The sequence below is a fragment of the Varroa jacobsoni genome, unplaced genomic scaffold (assembly GCF_002532875.2).
Source record: "Varroa jacobsoni isolate VJ856 unplaced genomic scaffold, vjacob_1.0 scaffold_773, whole genome shotgun sequence".
Taxonomy (NCBI): domain Eukaryota; kingdom Metazoa; phylum Arthropoda; class Arachnida; order Mesostigmata; family Varroidae; genus Varroa; species Varroa jacobsoni.
The window spans coordinates 355,502-370,806 of NW_019213675.1; the positions used below are offsets into that span (position 1 = coordinate 355,502).

A 15,305-nucleotide genomic window follows, 5' to 3' on the forward strand; every position below is an offset into this window, starting at 1 on the left:
ATTATTATAACAGCTAATAGTTATTAAGTTAGGTGGAGTTAGTAGGGATATTTAAACATTTGCTCAAAAAAAATATACAGTAACATGAATTACACTAAATTTCCCTTAGTTTGAATACAACCAAAATGTGAACATGTTATAACAGACGATAATCGATTTTTGTTCAGATTTGCCAACGTAAGTTACTGTGCAATAAAGAAATAAAACAGCGGGAAGCTTGCTAACGGTGAAGAGGCTAAACCGGAAAAAAATTTAACCACTGTTTTCGAAAATGCACGCTATCTAGCGCAAATGAAAGTTGTCATTCGAAAAGTGGCGCTTATCATGCTAATTTACCGCGCCGTTGTGTAAGTTGTGTAAGCAGGCAGAAGTTATGTAAAAAAAAAGGGCATTCAGTTTCACCGCGCCAATAGGCCTGTACACACACTTATTTTTAGAAATACCAAATTGATAAAGAGAACCTTGTTAAGAACCACTTAATTCTAAATTTTGGAGCGTGAAAGTAGTACAGTATAGCAGGCACATTTTACTTCTGAAAAATTATATCATGCCATCATGCAATAATAATAATACACCGTACATGACAAATTTAATGAGTAAATAATAAATGGCACTTATAACATGTCCAGTATTTGTGAAGGGTGCGTTCGTGTTCGCACAGCAGCGTGTAGATTTTTCAAACATGCTTGGTTGATATTACACTTATAGCTTACGCAACCCTTCATAGAATCCCTTTGCGAAAGCGAACTATTTTGCAGAGAGAAGTAGCATACAGGCAAGCTGTGCTATATTGCTCCGAATGCCCAGTGATATACTAAGCATGTATTGTTGTTTCTAGCATTATTATTATCACTGTACACAGACTTCATCAGTAATATATCCTTAATTTTAAAACTTGGTGCGGACATATGACCTATGGTGGATTTCGAACGAGTGATTTCGGTTTGTAAAGGCTAATCAAAGCTCTAGATCAAAATTTTCCGCGACGTATACTTATTGAATTCGCGGCTCAGTTAATTTTATCGTTTGTGATGTGCTGGAGAGATGATGCCCTAGACACTTTCTTGTATTGCGCCTCTTTTAATGACTCATACGAGCAGTATTTTAGGGTGTCATCTTGGTTCAATCAGTTGCTTCGCAGTTGCATGTTCTGTAGAATGTTGTTTACCTTCGAGTTTGTATTAAACAACCAAAAATCATTGGATATTTTCAGAAAAACACTATCAGCTTTTATGGCTGTCAAGCGTTTGCAAAATACCATTCAAGGTGGTTCCTATTATTCTAATAAATTTATTTTGAAATACGCTTTATACTCATAAATAGATAGCTTTCTGCCGGTGTATACCGTAAGACTTAAAAGAGAGATGGCGGGTTGGCTTTACTGTTGTAAACAATAGCCAATAACAAAACGACGAGGAAAACGAAGCAGATACTAAGTGCTGATTGGTTGTTTGTTATGATTCAAAGGTTTCAAAGATTTTTAAATCTGTAACTTCAGATGTTTGTTGTGGAGTCAATTATAGCAGAAAGCTGAAACTAGTTGGCTTTTGCAGGAGTGAGTCCATCACAAACAGCAACTTGTCCCTAACACGAGGTTAGTGATGTACACCTTCATCACTGGAGCTACCGGTAGGATGTGCTTGTGGTATAACTTTGTCTTTTATAATTTGCTATTCACGGAAAAAGCCAGTTATAGGTTATTTGATGTATCAATATGAAAATATCGATAAAAACGTGTCTAATTAGGTAGTTAGAATATTCACTGGTGTATGTTTCCCAGCTCTTATCAGCACGTTGGTGTCTGTCTATCGTCAAAAATGTTAAAAAGTAATATCCTTGCTTGCATTTGAATTATTGACGCTAACAAAAATGCTCCATGATTCTAGTGCCGACTTCGTCATAACCATGTGCACACATTTCACTGGCATGACATCAACCGATGAATGACAGTGTATGAGCATCCAGCTGGCATTGCTCTGTGCGCTCTGATGTCAACCAAGATATGTTCCAATGATAAACATAATTTAGAATAGTCGAAGTACAGCAATCGTTTTTGGTAGTCATTATTCTATAATGTAATACAAATGATATAAAACAAATCCTAATCTACACTTCATGCAACAATGGCAATAATCTAACTAGTTTTTATGATATAAGGCTATCGTCTTCATTCATAGAGGTAAACTTGAGTACTGAACATACCATTTCGTTTTCACGTACTCACAGGTTGTAATACAACGTAGCTTCATAGTGTATTTATTCCGCTGCCGGTCAATTAAAGAGGTGCCGTATTTCAACCACATTAAAAATATTTTTAAGATGATGATCGTATGATACTAAGTATGTCTAAAACCATGCCACTTTTATACGCTATAGTATTTTAACACTTCATAAAGGTTTTATACCTGGCAGAAGACTGCTTGTCAACTCGGCACATATGCTTAGCCAATGTTCCAAGTCATAATGAATTTCAAAAAGAATTTGTGGGAAGCGTACGTTATTTGTATTGAGCTGATCGGGCGCTAACAAAATTCGAACTTACACTGTCAAAAATCAATGAGACACAAACAATACAGAAGGAGCAGTGATTGCTGTATCCTCAAGTGTTTATTGTACATAACAATAAATCAGAGGCTTCCTTGCTTAGTGAATAATATTAAATGTGACCACTTTAAAAGAAAGCAGCGTTCGGTTACTGAGGGCAGTTTTTAGCTAAAACAAGAACGAAGGAGGGCTTCAAAAGGTTCAATTTAGACGACAGTATATATATAACTATAAAAAAAAATACAAATGGCTTCCTATTCTTTTGTGAGACTATTTTGACTAAGTGTAGTATATTTGAGAGATTTCCTATAGTTTACTCAGATCTATGGGACAAGAGTTTTTTCTTGCAGGACCGGGTGAACAATAGAAATATGCTCTTCATACACTCGATTATCAAGGCTTAGATTGCAAAGCTCAGCACTCAACAAGTCGGAATTTATGCAGCAGATCTAATTATTTTGCTAAAGTGAATAAATACACAGAACCACTTCTTTTCTGGTGCAAAATTAAGGACTTACCTCTATTAGGAGTCTCACTGGATCTTGTTGAGCCTGTCTGGGGCCTTTCCACAAGACTTGAAGACGGCATGGCAACCATACAAAGAACTATAAAAATTCATATTAGTATTTGATTTTTTCCCTTCATTCATTCTTTTCCCCATTATTAATACTTAGCGACCATTTTTATCAATGCTACGATTTGAATTAATGTAAAAGTATGCTTGCTAGTTATGGCTATCATAGCAACGCATTCAAACAGGTATGCAGTATCCACCTAGATTTCTCCGTCACCTTTTTTCAGGATCAGATTGTCGACAGACGAAGCTTGTGCCTTATATGGGCTAAAAGGGTCTCGATGTAAGCGCATCACTTGAGACCTGCATTAAATTAGACGATCCAATCAAATAAATAGAACGAGGGTTTACGAAGAACAGGAAAATCGCGTTTTTCACAATAAAACATTATTATTATTTCAAAAGCGGCCTCGAAACGGGACTGAAGTTATTAGGTGTAGCGATACAATGCCGAATTGGTAGATTGATAGAGTGCCAATTCAGCATGGAGTATGTATTGACAGATTTATCTGGATTTATACGATCCTGTGAACTATCCGTTCGCGAAGACGTATCAGATGTTCACAACGCGAACTCAAAAAGTCATAATTTTAGGGAAAAGGTGATAAAAAGTCGCAACTTTATTTAATATATATATTTTATTATTATAATAAGTATTATACCGTTTCATGCTGCTCAAATCGTAATACTGTAGGTGGTATTTAGCTTCATAGAATAAAGCAAACCTTTGCCTATTCTTGTTTGGCAACACGGATTACAATGTGATGAGAGCTATTTTCCTACTTTTAATTCCCAAATTTTCACCTACCGTATCTATATTTGTAAGCTAGTTAATCGGTTGATAATGCTCTTTCAAATGCTATGTGTTGTATTTTTTAAATGTCCGAAAGCCTTTGTGTGCATTTCTTAATTTAAGATATTGCCTAAGATGTTTCCTTTAACCTTGTATAATTAACTATGATATTTGCGATATCTACCTGCTACTACAGATTATTAAAATCCACTTAGTTGTAAATGGAGCCGCATTTTATTCCTAACAAGAAATTACTTAAACCCATGTGCCATTCATGAATCCGGATTGGATGGGTCGATATATAATATAACTGTCTAGTTAGTTTTGCTGTTTATAGCTGAGATGGGTGCGACAAAAGTGTATGCGTTTGCAGAACATGCCGAACAAGGTGGCGCCATTTTGGGCATTCTATAAACGTTACGAGAATGAACAAAGGTAGGTACAGCGATGTTGTCTCTATTTCGAATTTCCATATGTCGATTAAACAGTTGTGCAACTTCAAATTTCAAACCTGTTCGTTCGATAAGACCTAATTTGGAGTTTTACCTGTGACCAGAATTGACTTTGGATTGTATGTTACTTTTTCTTAAATGATTAAAGTTCTTAAGTTCTTAAATGATGTACCTAGTATGATTATCATGCCCAGTATACGTGTTTCTGGTAACGTCAACTGTGCCTTATATTACTTGTAACGTTTCTTTTAGTTGAACGTGTGTTCAACTTGTTGGACTTCTCGTTTCTATGTTTAATTTATATCATAATAAGTATATACCTATGCGACATGATATAAATAATGTCGCATAGATATAGAAGAAGAGCCAATATGTCAATCAAGTTGCCCTAAATTAGCTGTGGGTATCGTAGGCGAAGATAACTTAAGCAAAGCTAACGCAAGCTGCATATGACGAACCTATCTGGGATTTTAGGAGAAAAGGACGTAGATTTACAAGGGAAGAGATGTACGATGAAGCTTCGCAGTTCTGGGGACAGATGAACCAAGATGATCGGGCCTACTTCGTTGATGAGTAAGTAGTTAGTATAAACTTCACAGACTTGAATAGCAAAAATCAGTAATTCATTGAAAGTGCGTTCTTTTCAATTCCTCACTCATTTCAATTCCAACGCCATCATTAGGCAGACTTTTCTGATTAAAATGGATACCCTGTAGTTTGTTTTTGTGTCACAAAGAAATTATTTCAATTGGGATTGTCATCCGTACTTGTCATAATCAGTGAGAGTATAAACATTCGATTCCTCAAAAGATGCTCACAACAAAAGAAGAACATATCGTTTTCTGATGTTTTTAATTGTAATAGCTGATTACCTGCCTGCGGATACTGATTTACATAATCAGCAGATTTGTTGAGGAATCAACGCTATGTGGACCACCGATTAAGAGAGAAAAATCAAAGAATCGACTGCTAGACATTGTACCTGCAGGGCAGTAGATGTATTTAAGAAAGTAAAAAATGAACGCTTGTTTGCTGGCTTAACAGTGCGAAAGAGGCTACGAAAAAGCTCCGAGAAGATTTATGGAGTAGGCTCGAGAAAAAGCGCGAACTACAGAAGAACTTGCAATGTACTCCACAGGACACGTACGTATGTGTAAAATTATATGTAGTAGAGGGCGAGAAGCTGAGCATGGTCTTCACTAATGTATAATTCTTTAATTCGTTGAGTATCCGCTTGTAAACTATGTGCACTGCAAGGTTTCCGCCGTAATTTTGTAAATATTTGATCTTTTAGCTAGTGTATTCCTCATTTAGCATTGGTGAAGGCATAAAATAGTGTTAAAGCACGTGCGGCTTCGCTTTGCGTTTTCTGCCTAATATCCAGGTCTTTTCATAGAATAAATCTCTGCCTTTGGATAATTATTTTCCATTTGCGTTTTATTTAAAATAATTCCAAATGTCGTGTAATACATATATTTCAATTATCACACCCGATTTATCAAAAAAGCTGGGTTGAATGATTGTAGTCTGAAATGTATATCACCGTCAATACGGAATCCCGATTGGACCTATGTATTAGGCTATTGTATGCGAATCTGGCGAGCTTTGAAATTGGGGAAATGAGTTACAAGCAAATATTTTACCCTCCCCGAAAGCCACGGCGCTACGGAAATTTATTGAAGAATCATGAAGATATTGGTAAAAGAGATTTTAAGCGAAGGCATTATACATGAATGGTGTAAACAGATAAATAATAAAACGAAGATAAATAAGGAAGTGATCAGGTACTGGGACCCGGAAGGCTGGAACGCATTGCTGGAATTAAGACTTTCCACGAAAGCAGAGCTTGGAGTACAAACATTCGGTCATCCAGAAACATTCTGTCGGCCAGAGATGGCATCTCATTTGTTTTTTGGAATTATACCGCCAATACCGAAAAAAATTGACGTTTTGTGGATCGACTCCTAGCCAGTTAGAAATACGTGTTGTGTATTTCTCACCCAATCTGCGAAGCTTTAATAAACAAAAGTCAGCCTAGAGCATGCGGTCGCCATACACGAGGCATGGTTTAATCATTACCGCGAGCTGAAAAGGAACCCGTTATGAGAATGGTGCCGCTCTGGAAAGAGATTGAGTTTGGTGGCAGCAACATTGATTAGGCTCGACTATAAGGTGACAGTAAAATGCAATACACTAGTTGCATGTGTTACTATGAGATGACCTCCGGGAACTAAACAATGAATGCATAGCGCTATCTATCTCGAGTTCTTCAAAAGACCTGACGACTACTGGCACGGCGATATAAACTAAGGCCTCTCGTTATTTGGTGACAATGCCAATATTCGTAGCCATGTCTTAGTTACTGTCTGAATCGAGCAAAGAAATGTCTAACGTTGGTTTGAATTTGCTAATTCTCCCGATCTGACTCCGTGCAATTACAGGGCTTTCCATGCCCTAAAAGGGGCAACGGGTGGGCAAGCACATTTCACTATCGGTTTATTTAGTTTCTGAATCGAGCAAAGAGATGCCTAACGTTGGTTTGAATTAGCTAGTTCTCCCGATCTGACTCCATGAAATTATAGGGCCTTCCATGCCCTAAAAGGGGCAACGGGTGGGCAAGCACATTCCACTATCAGTTTATTTAGGGAAGCGATCGATAGAGAACTTACACGTGGAGTCGTGAATGGTTGATATAGGTTTGTCCACAAGTAACCAGAGCGCTGGGAAAAATAAGTGTAAAAAAAAAAAGTACTTTTAACATATCTTATTTTCTTTTTTACGTATATTTATATTATATATTTATATATTATAACATAACCTAACTTACATTCAAGAGTTATCATTCTAAACCATCTAATTTATCACAATCTTCCGGATTTGCTCCTAACAGCCTAACATTTTTAACGGATTTTATGATATCAAAATCTTAGAATAGGTTACTCAATTGCAAGTCTATTCTTCTATTATTCTATTGTTCTAGCTTAGTTGGCCTTCGTAGAGCTATTAAAAGGTATTTCGTGTGGAAATATAAGTGCCGGTACTATCCGCATGGTATCCCACGGTTTCTATGATTAGTGTTGTAGGAGAATTAAGAAGCAACGTAGGTTAAGTCATGCCAAAGAATTTTCAATATTTATGGAAATCTATTTTTGTTTTTGGTTAAAGCTCAGAAGGCTTTGAAGAACTATAATGGTACTTGTAAAACACGCAACGAGATCATCAGAGACTCTAGCTTTACTTGTAATGCTAAGATACAGGTCATGGTCATGTCATATACTTTTCGTAAGATAACAGAATAGATATAAAACGTCTCAGACTAATAGGAATTAATGTTTTATCGTTACGTTAAGAAATTCCCAAATACTGCTTTTATTTAACAATTTTTATTCGTAATATAGCATATAAACGTAACTTATTCAAATGACAAGGAAAGGTTATTAGTTTGACACAGCATTTCTAATATTATATATAGAGGATTTTATATAAAATATATATATAGGCCTATAGAAGACATAGGTCAGCGCTCCGATTATATTTTATCTGACAAGTATCATCACAGGCTGATGATTTAATCCATATACTTCTCTTGTCTATCTTTGCTTTTCTCTCGATGATTAGAGGAGTGGAAGATATCTTAGAATTTAATATAGATCGAGTTATGAAACAATTGGCGGAACAACCTAAAGTTATTCGAGAAATGGAATTCTGTTTCTTCGACGCAAACATACAGTGCTTCGTGGAAAATCTACGCGCCGATGGCTCTATGACAATGGTAATGCTTGGCCCGATACATACAACGCATATGAAATTCACGTTTACAAAAATCTATCATTGAGGAAGACTTATTAGTGAAGAAGTTTTAGTGACCAGATCATTGAACAAGCTGTCCAGAACTTAGTACATTAATAATTACAGTTATCACCACTTTTAGTCAGCTCGAAATACAATATTTAGCAGTACCTATTATTAGATGTTATGAGATAATAACTGTTTTTGCCCTGTATGCACTTACTTTACTGGATGTTAACAGTTTGTTTAGTCAACTAAAATTATACGCAATGTTTCTGTTTGTAGGACTTGCGTCCGTGCGAGATAGCGTTATGTCGGTTTTCCATCGCCAATGGCATCATTAACCGGTGGCATGGAATTATCTATCCTGGCAGACCTTTTGGGATGTCTCGCAACAGAATAAAGGAGGCCAAATTCCAGTGCATGATGACACACGGGATTCCTTTTGAAGGTTATAGACATTTAGATTTAACGTCAAGCGTGTGACCACGCTATTTTTTATTCAAGGTCTTGTAAACACTATATTTTACATACTATATAAAAGAAATGTGTGCTTTATTTAGTTTCACGTTTGTAGAATTATTAAGTAGAACATATGCTATAATACTTTATGCAACGGTCTGCTGGGCGTACATTTGTATCTTCGAATAAATAAATCAGCAACGTTTCTCCTATGTAGGTTTACCCAATACGACGTGTAACATCAAGAAATTTTGGCATTCGGCTCAGAAATTCTTCGCAGGTGCTACTCTAGTTACGAGCTTGGACTACCGTAACGCCGTGGGAGCGCTCATTTATTTTCTACAAAGATGCAATATCGTTGGTAGGACACATATACAGTATGAACGACCGCTTTTAAAACATCTATTCTTACACATTTAAAAAGGATAAAAGTCCTAAAGATTATTCCAGCTCCGGCAGATTCATAGCTTGCAAGAATATTCGAACAATACATATCTACTCAGCTTCAACCCCATCTTGAATATAACAGTATTCCCACCTTTGCATCAGTTTGACTTCAAAAGGCCTGTTCACCCTATGTCCTTATCCAGCTATCACCCCGTCTCATATTCTTTGACAATAGCTGTTCGTGGCTCTTGTTGTTATATAATATATATATATAAACCACGTTGATCCAAGCCAACAGCAAAAGTTCTATTTGCCCCAGTGTAACAATTGTCCTAGACCTCATCTGCTCTGCGCGGATTCGCTTTTATTCATGCAAAAGAAAGACAACCAGAACCAGAGATTTCGCTGATAATACCACAATATTCTCAATGAACACCAGATAGTAACAGTCTATTGCCGGCTTACCTTTTCTCTCCGCTATACTCAGTATCTATCGTTCCCAAAAATTTTCAGGTAATGTTTTTGAACATTATTAAATTGTTGATTGTTGATTGAAAGATTGTTTTCGCTAAGCTTACCATTAACAACCATAAACTTTATTTAGTGATACCGCCTTTCTACTTATTTCCTCATACACTACAATATTACTTAGCAAGGTTACATTAGTCGCCTACTTTTCAATTGTCTCCATTCTATTCTTCCACCTCAGATTCCGAAGGTACTTGTCATGTCAATTTACCAATCTTTGATTTTCTATTGCGTAACTGTGTGGGGAGCGGGCCGTAACTCCCAAGTAAGGCAACTAAGTTTTGTAAGACGATGCCTTACGGGCCGTCCGTAAAGCTTCTTCTGCGTCCTTTAGATTTTCTTACCGTTCACTTTTGATATTCTTTAACATCTGCGACCTTTATAAACCTCATTACCACTTAGCCTATCATTCAGTTACTTAACATTCCTACTACTACCCTCTACGCTCTCAGAAGTTGCTTTTTTCTCCTACCAATGTTTTTTTCCTACCCTCCTCCTCATACCCGACGTTAAACAGTTTTATTAAAACTGATTTACTCTTCCATTATTATTGTATATATATATATATATATATATATATATATATATATATATAAACAACAAAAAGTAAACGCTTGATATTGGAATTGCTATTATGAGCATTTACTTTTTTATTGTATTTTGTATTGTCTTGTTAAATAGATACCAAGAGCCACAAAATATTACAAATTATAGATAGATCTTCTGAACTAAATTCAATATCGTGAGGCACTTCAACTCACTGGAAAATCGATATGAGTTATGAGTATAGGCCACTATAGACAATTTGACACTGACACCGGATCCTGTGAGGCTATGTTGTCCGTTACATTAACGACAATCTCGTAATAACCTAGCAGTCGTGAAAGTATGTATTCAGAGTTATTTATTGTATTCAGTTTATGATGTAATAACGTGGTACATAATCTTCTCGCAATTCTTGTCTTCATTGTGATGACCTAACGTTGTAATCACTAAAATTAGCTAAACCTAAAGAACCTACTTTGTAAAAATATTGGACAGTTGCTATCCTTGTTTGTCATTGTTTTCCAGAGACACCGTATATTATTGATGCTGGAAGACTAATGGACCGCATTCAAGAATCACTTGGATGTAAGCCGCCTCCCTCCGCTAGAGCTGCTTTGGACAACGCTGTCAACGTTTCGTCTGTCAAAGGGGTTTGCTTTAAATTTGTGAAAGGAATCTCCTCCGCATTTCTCCCGTCAGATTTTGCAATATACCAATTTTAACTTGTATTCTAAGGGCGCTGTCTATTATGGCTGAGTCGAGCTTTGTACTATGGCCTGTACTGCATCGTTTGTAACCTGAGTTTTGGCGCATTTGTCGTTCCCTGCACAAAGCAAATATGAACATAGTGTCCTTTAATCTCGATAATTCGCAGTCGCCTTACTCTGTGCCGTTAGATAAACAAATTTTAATATAACAATAATATATAATTAATATAATATAATAATAATACATTTTAATATTATGTAATATATATTGTAATATAACCTCTATAATACAACAGTTAAGTGTAAAATCACCTAGCTTTAAGCGTTCTGCAAACGATTTGAATTGCAATTCGTAAAACTTACTTGTGACACATAAGTTTAATGTCAAGTGTAAATTACTGCACTTCAGTTGTATCTATCGAGGTTCTTTTGACGTACTGAAGAGCATCAGCGTAATCTAAATCTTTCTTTGTGTTTCTACTGTATGTACACCGTTAATTTATCTTGATTGTAGGACGAAGTCGACATGTCATGTAGCTACCACGTGACGAATGTCGGCTGGAAATATTGCGTGCTTCTTCGCATGACCAAATTGGCTTTCGAGTTCTCACGACAACTGGCGGAGCCCTTCGAGGTTGAACCTTTGATACCCGGTGCACATACGCCTGACGATCGAAACGACATACCTGTAGTCGAGTATCAGGAATCTGCAGATAACCAAAACAGCCATGACAACGACGCAGCAACAGGGCTACTCTCAAGTAGCAGTCAAAACTGAGAACATGATTGAACAACAATTGTGGAGAAAAGGAGAAATTCGTCGCAAATTTTTATTAATATTCTTATACACAGACCATATATAACTATTAATGTTGTCTCTATAAATAAAAGACCCCTCTACGGTGAAAAACAAACAGTCAGAAGTAGTGCGCTTGTGCTGTCACTCCGAGAAAATATTACAAATCAAACGAGACTATATATTCGATCCAGATCGCTCACATATGAACTTTACGGGTTCTAGCGCCTTTGAAACACAATTGAAACACAAATAAACAAATTAAGACCATTTAACGAATTATAGTGTATTATAATTATCATTGTTATCTTGACATAATAATGAAACTCCTTCAAAGTAAAATTGACGCATCTAATCCATGCATAAACACGAGAGAGTAACAAATACTTAGCTAGATCGTAGACCACTCACGTTACAGCTATTCTAAATCTGTACGGACGCACATGTATATGATGTGCGTACGGATGTAAAACAGACATAATGTGAATATAGGTAAAATATGGAACGCAAGGACTAGTTATCTTTTGCTAGGCTCCCAACGACTTGTTATAATTTCACACACTTCCATTTTACGAAGGCAAGAAGGCATGCTTAAATCCACTGAGTTACTTGGCCGCAACACGTAACATAGCAGGAGAACCTTTTGTACAGTTCCAGAAATGCGTGTCAGAACGTCCAGGTCGTGTTCCGTTAGTTCTGCATTAAGAGAAGTCAACGAAAAAAAACTTTAGAAGTTGGTATAGCAATGATGTAGTGTAGTATATGTAGTTAATATTACAACCGGCTTTAAGTCTTCTGTATGTGTTAGAATTACGATTTAAGTCTTCTGCATGTGTTAGAATTACGATTATTAGGCATAGCGCTCAGTAAATAACAGGTGTATTACAAACAGCATTTTTCACCAATGTTGTACAAGTTTATAAAATTGGCAGCTCATCATGGCGTTGAATTTTTCTATTGTTAGCTCTTACTAGAGAACCCCGTCCGACCCATTGGACTGCTAGGCCAGTTGGCGTAATAACGACGACTTAACTGGGTGAAAAGACCCATTGGACTGCTAGGCCAGTCGGCGTAATAACGACGACTTAACTGGGTGAAAAAAAAAGAAACAAGATTTTCTATTTTTATGCTCCATTGGCCTTTGTCGGGTGTACCGCTTTTGGACATGTCCCCAAGGGTTGGTTTGCTAAACTATCCTTTTTTTCTGCATCTCTTGTTCCATAAATAATAAAAATGGCAAATATTGTAAAAAAAACACTCACCCTCCATGGCAAGTCTTTCGTCGTCATCGTCCGTTCGAATTATGACCATAAACGATGAGTGAGTGAAGGGTGGTCCATCTTTGTACAACAGAAAATCGACGCCCATCCTGACACCAGGACGCACAACCCAACCCTTATGTCGAAAATGGTGATATGCTGCGTATCGTAATGGAAACTGGTGGTTGTGAGCAAAAAGATCTGCATAGAGTTCATCCAGGGATATATCAGACCCCGATCGTTTTACCCTGAGAACACCTGAAAAAAATGAGTACTTCAACGAACATGTTTTCAAATAGAGTAGGACTATTGTAAATAAGGATACCGAGGTAATGACTAAATATTTGTGAGTTAGACAGTTGATCTTTTGTCCGCTCAAGCTGATTAATGTTGCGAAAGTGTAAGAACGATAGGATTATATATATGTGTCAGAATCTGCAATATGCAGTCAAGTATTGCCGTTGTGGCTCTTTATGTGCACAAAACAGACAATGTCGCAAAACTAGTCTTTGATACAAAAAACGTGCAAACTTGAATATCGCTTTCCTGCATGCAGTTTGTTCTCAATAACCAAGATGAAAACTAAGGCGCGTTTAGTTTTTTGAGCAAAATAGTGACGAAGAAAATGCTTTAGATCTATATATCCTTAGAAGAAAAACCATTTATGAATTACTTACCTAAGCCGAAGGCTAGAAAATATGCCTCCTCCGGTATGAGAATCAATTCTTCGTTTTCAGTTGTCTGAAAGGGAGATTCCTTTTTGAAGTCACTGATCGATGCTATGGCCTGATTGGTTTCTTCGATTTGGTAACTTTGGCATTCATATATAGCTTTCATAACGCGATCGTGCGAGCCTGCTTCGAATCTGAAAAAGGAACACTGCTATTAGCACGATGAACTTTTCCTATAATACAGAAGAGTCATGCTCACATCAACTGCGTTTTCCTGTATACACTTCAAAGATTGGAGCAGACGACATCTACACAAGAGATCGCATTTTATTTCTTCGTCGCCTGTATCCTTGAGGTACCTAAGTCAACGGTCTCGTTACACCATCCCAGCAGAGCGGGACATCTAAGTTAGTTGCATTTAGCGTTGGAGCAATGGCTCAGTCAACTCTTTCATATTTATTGTGGATTGATAACACAGGCTATCGCTGGTTCGAGCTCGCGGTGCAGAAGTACATAATTTGGCTCAATGTAGAACGATGATAGACTTGACCGCACAGTGTTGATATATTTTTCCACAGTAGTAAATATTTAAAACGGCAAGAAATATATATAACCATATAATAATAATTACTTCTGTTTATTGTTTTGGAAGCAACCTGTTGCGAGAAGCAGGAGATATTTTCTCCGATAAGTTTTAGTCATAATCAAAACCTGCAGTTACTCGTTCTGAAAACTTTACATACTTGTGCCTACTTATACCATGAGTAAGACGTTTGAATATGCTAATATCTTTGTTTATACTAAGATACCTTAAACTTACTTGGGCTCGCCATATGAGCAGTTGCCTTTGCCGAAAAAGCCACCAGAATATATGTCCTTGACGTGATCCTTGTTTGAGACAACAACCACTCCGTCGCGAAGTTCGCCCTCAAATATGCAAAATTTTGAGCTTATGGGATCGCCTTGTGGCGCATCGTCCGGTAGCAGTTGACTCACGAGAGGAAAAATTGAGCCTTTTTTTGAACTGTTGTTTTTCCGTCGAATTGAATAGAGATCCATCTGTAGAGACGGGCTACTTTGAATAGAACCGTAGCTTTTCTACACAATCCCTCTACCAAAAATAAACGAGACTCTCTAAAAAATATTTTCGTATGTTATACGGTAACAATAACAAATAATAATGATCATACATAAAGATAATTTAAACATGCACTTCTTGGTGCGATCTAACAAGTCGTTGTTAAAATGTCATCTATACTTTAGAACATACATAGAATCAAACATCTAGAGGGAAAAAAATTGAAATAATTCGACCTTCTTCGGACCTTATGTTTATGGTAAAATATAAAATTGTTCGAAACTATTAGTGTTGTTAGAAATATTATTATTTTTATTTATTATTATTAAGGTTCTCAGGCCAGAGCACGAAAAAGATTCTTAGAATGCTGCGTTTAAAAGGATTTTTGCTCAAATACTACTATGAACAGCATTCGTGCAAATATAGAGTTTTTCGGCTTGACTAAATGCAGTTTATATTTGCTGATTTTTTGTCTCTAAAATGATGTACCTAGCTATGCATGCGATTTTAAATAGCTGAATGGGAATTCAACTAGGTATGCATACCTGTCTTGTTGTTTTGACGGAGAACGATCTGGAGGGGGCGTAGTAGAGAAGAAATCGTTCAAAATTTATAGGCCCTCTCGAATTAGTAACACGGAGGAGTTTTGTTATGGTATCAAATTGAGAAGCCGAACAAATTGTATTCACATTACTTTAAAATCTGTCCGGATTGCTGAT

The 15,305-nt window shown here is 36.7% G+C and overlaps 2 protein-coding genes across 4 annotated transcripts; one reads left to right on the top strand and one right to left on the bottom strand.

Moving 5' to 3' along the window:
* Positions 1-1,415: 1,415 nt before the first annotated feature.
* mael (germ-plasm component protein maelstrom) lies at positions 1,416-11,857 on the top strand. Of its 2 annotated transcripts, none has more exons than XM_022838674.2 (9): positions 1,416-1,629; positions 4,285-4,346; positions 4,838-4,936; positions 5,408-5,506; positions 7,982-8,135; positions 8,438-8,603; positions 8,832-8,975; positions 10,601-10,725; positions 11,297-11,857. In XM_022838674.2, the coding sequence occupies exons 2-9, from the start codon at positions 4,288-4,290 to the stop codon at positions 11,558-11,560; spliced, it is 1,110 nt and encodes a 369-aa protein (XP_022694409.1). In that variant the 5' UTR covers positions 1,416-1,629; positions 4,285-4,287; the 3' UTR covers positions 11,561-11,857. The 2 variants fall into 2 exon arrangements, with proteins under 2 accessions (XP_022694409.1, XP_022694408.1); XM_022838673.2 differs by having other exon boundaries at positions 1,416-1,594.
* On the bottom strand, positions 11,580-15,271 carry Tsen2 (tRNA splicing endonuclease subunit 2). Of its 2 annotated transcripts, none has more exons than XM_022838679.2 (5): positions 15,132-15,271; positions 14,329-14,580; positions 13,515-13,702; positions 12,841-13,095; positions 11,580-12,274 (listed from the first exon to the last, which is right to left on the bottom strand). In XM_022838679.2, the coding sequence occupies exons 2-5, from the start codon at positions 14,565-14,567 to the stop codon at positions 12,096-12,098; spliced, it is 861 nt and encodes a 286-aa protein (XP_022694414.1). In that variant the 5' UTR covers positions 14,568-14,580; positions 15,132-15,271; the 3' UTR covers positions 11,580-12,095. The 2 variants fall into 2 exon arrangements, with proteins under 2 accessions (XP_022694414.1, XP_022694413.1); XM_022838678.2 differs by having other exon boundaries at positions 14,329-14,567; positions 15,132-15,266.
* Between the last annotated feature and the right edge of the window lie 34 nt (positions 15,272-15,305).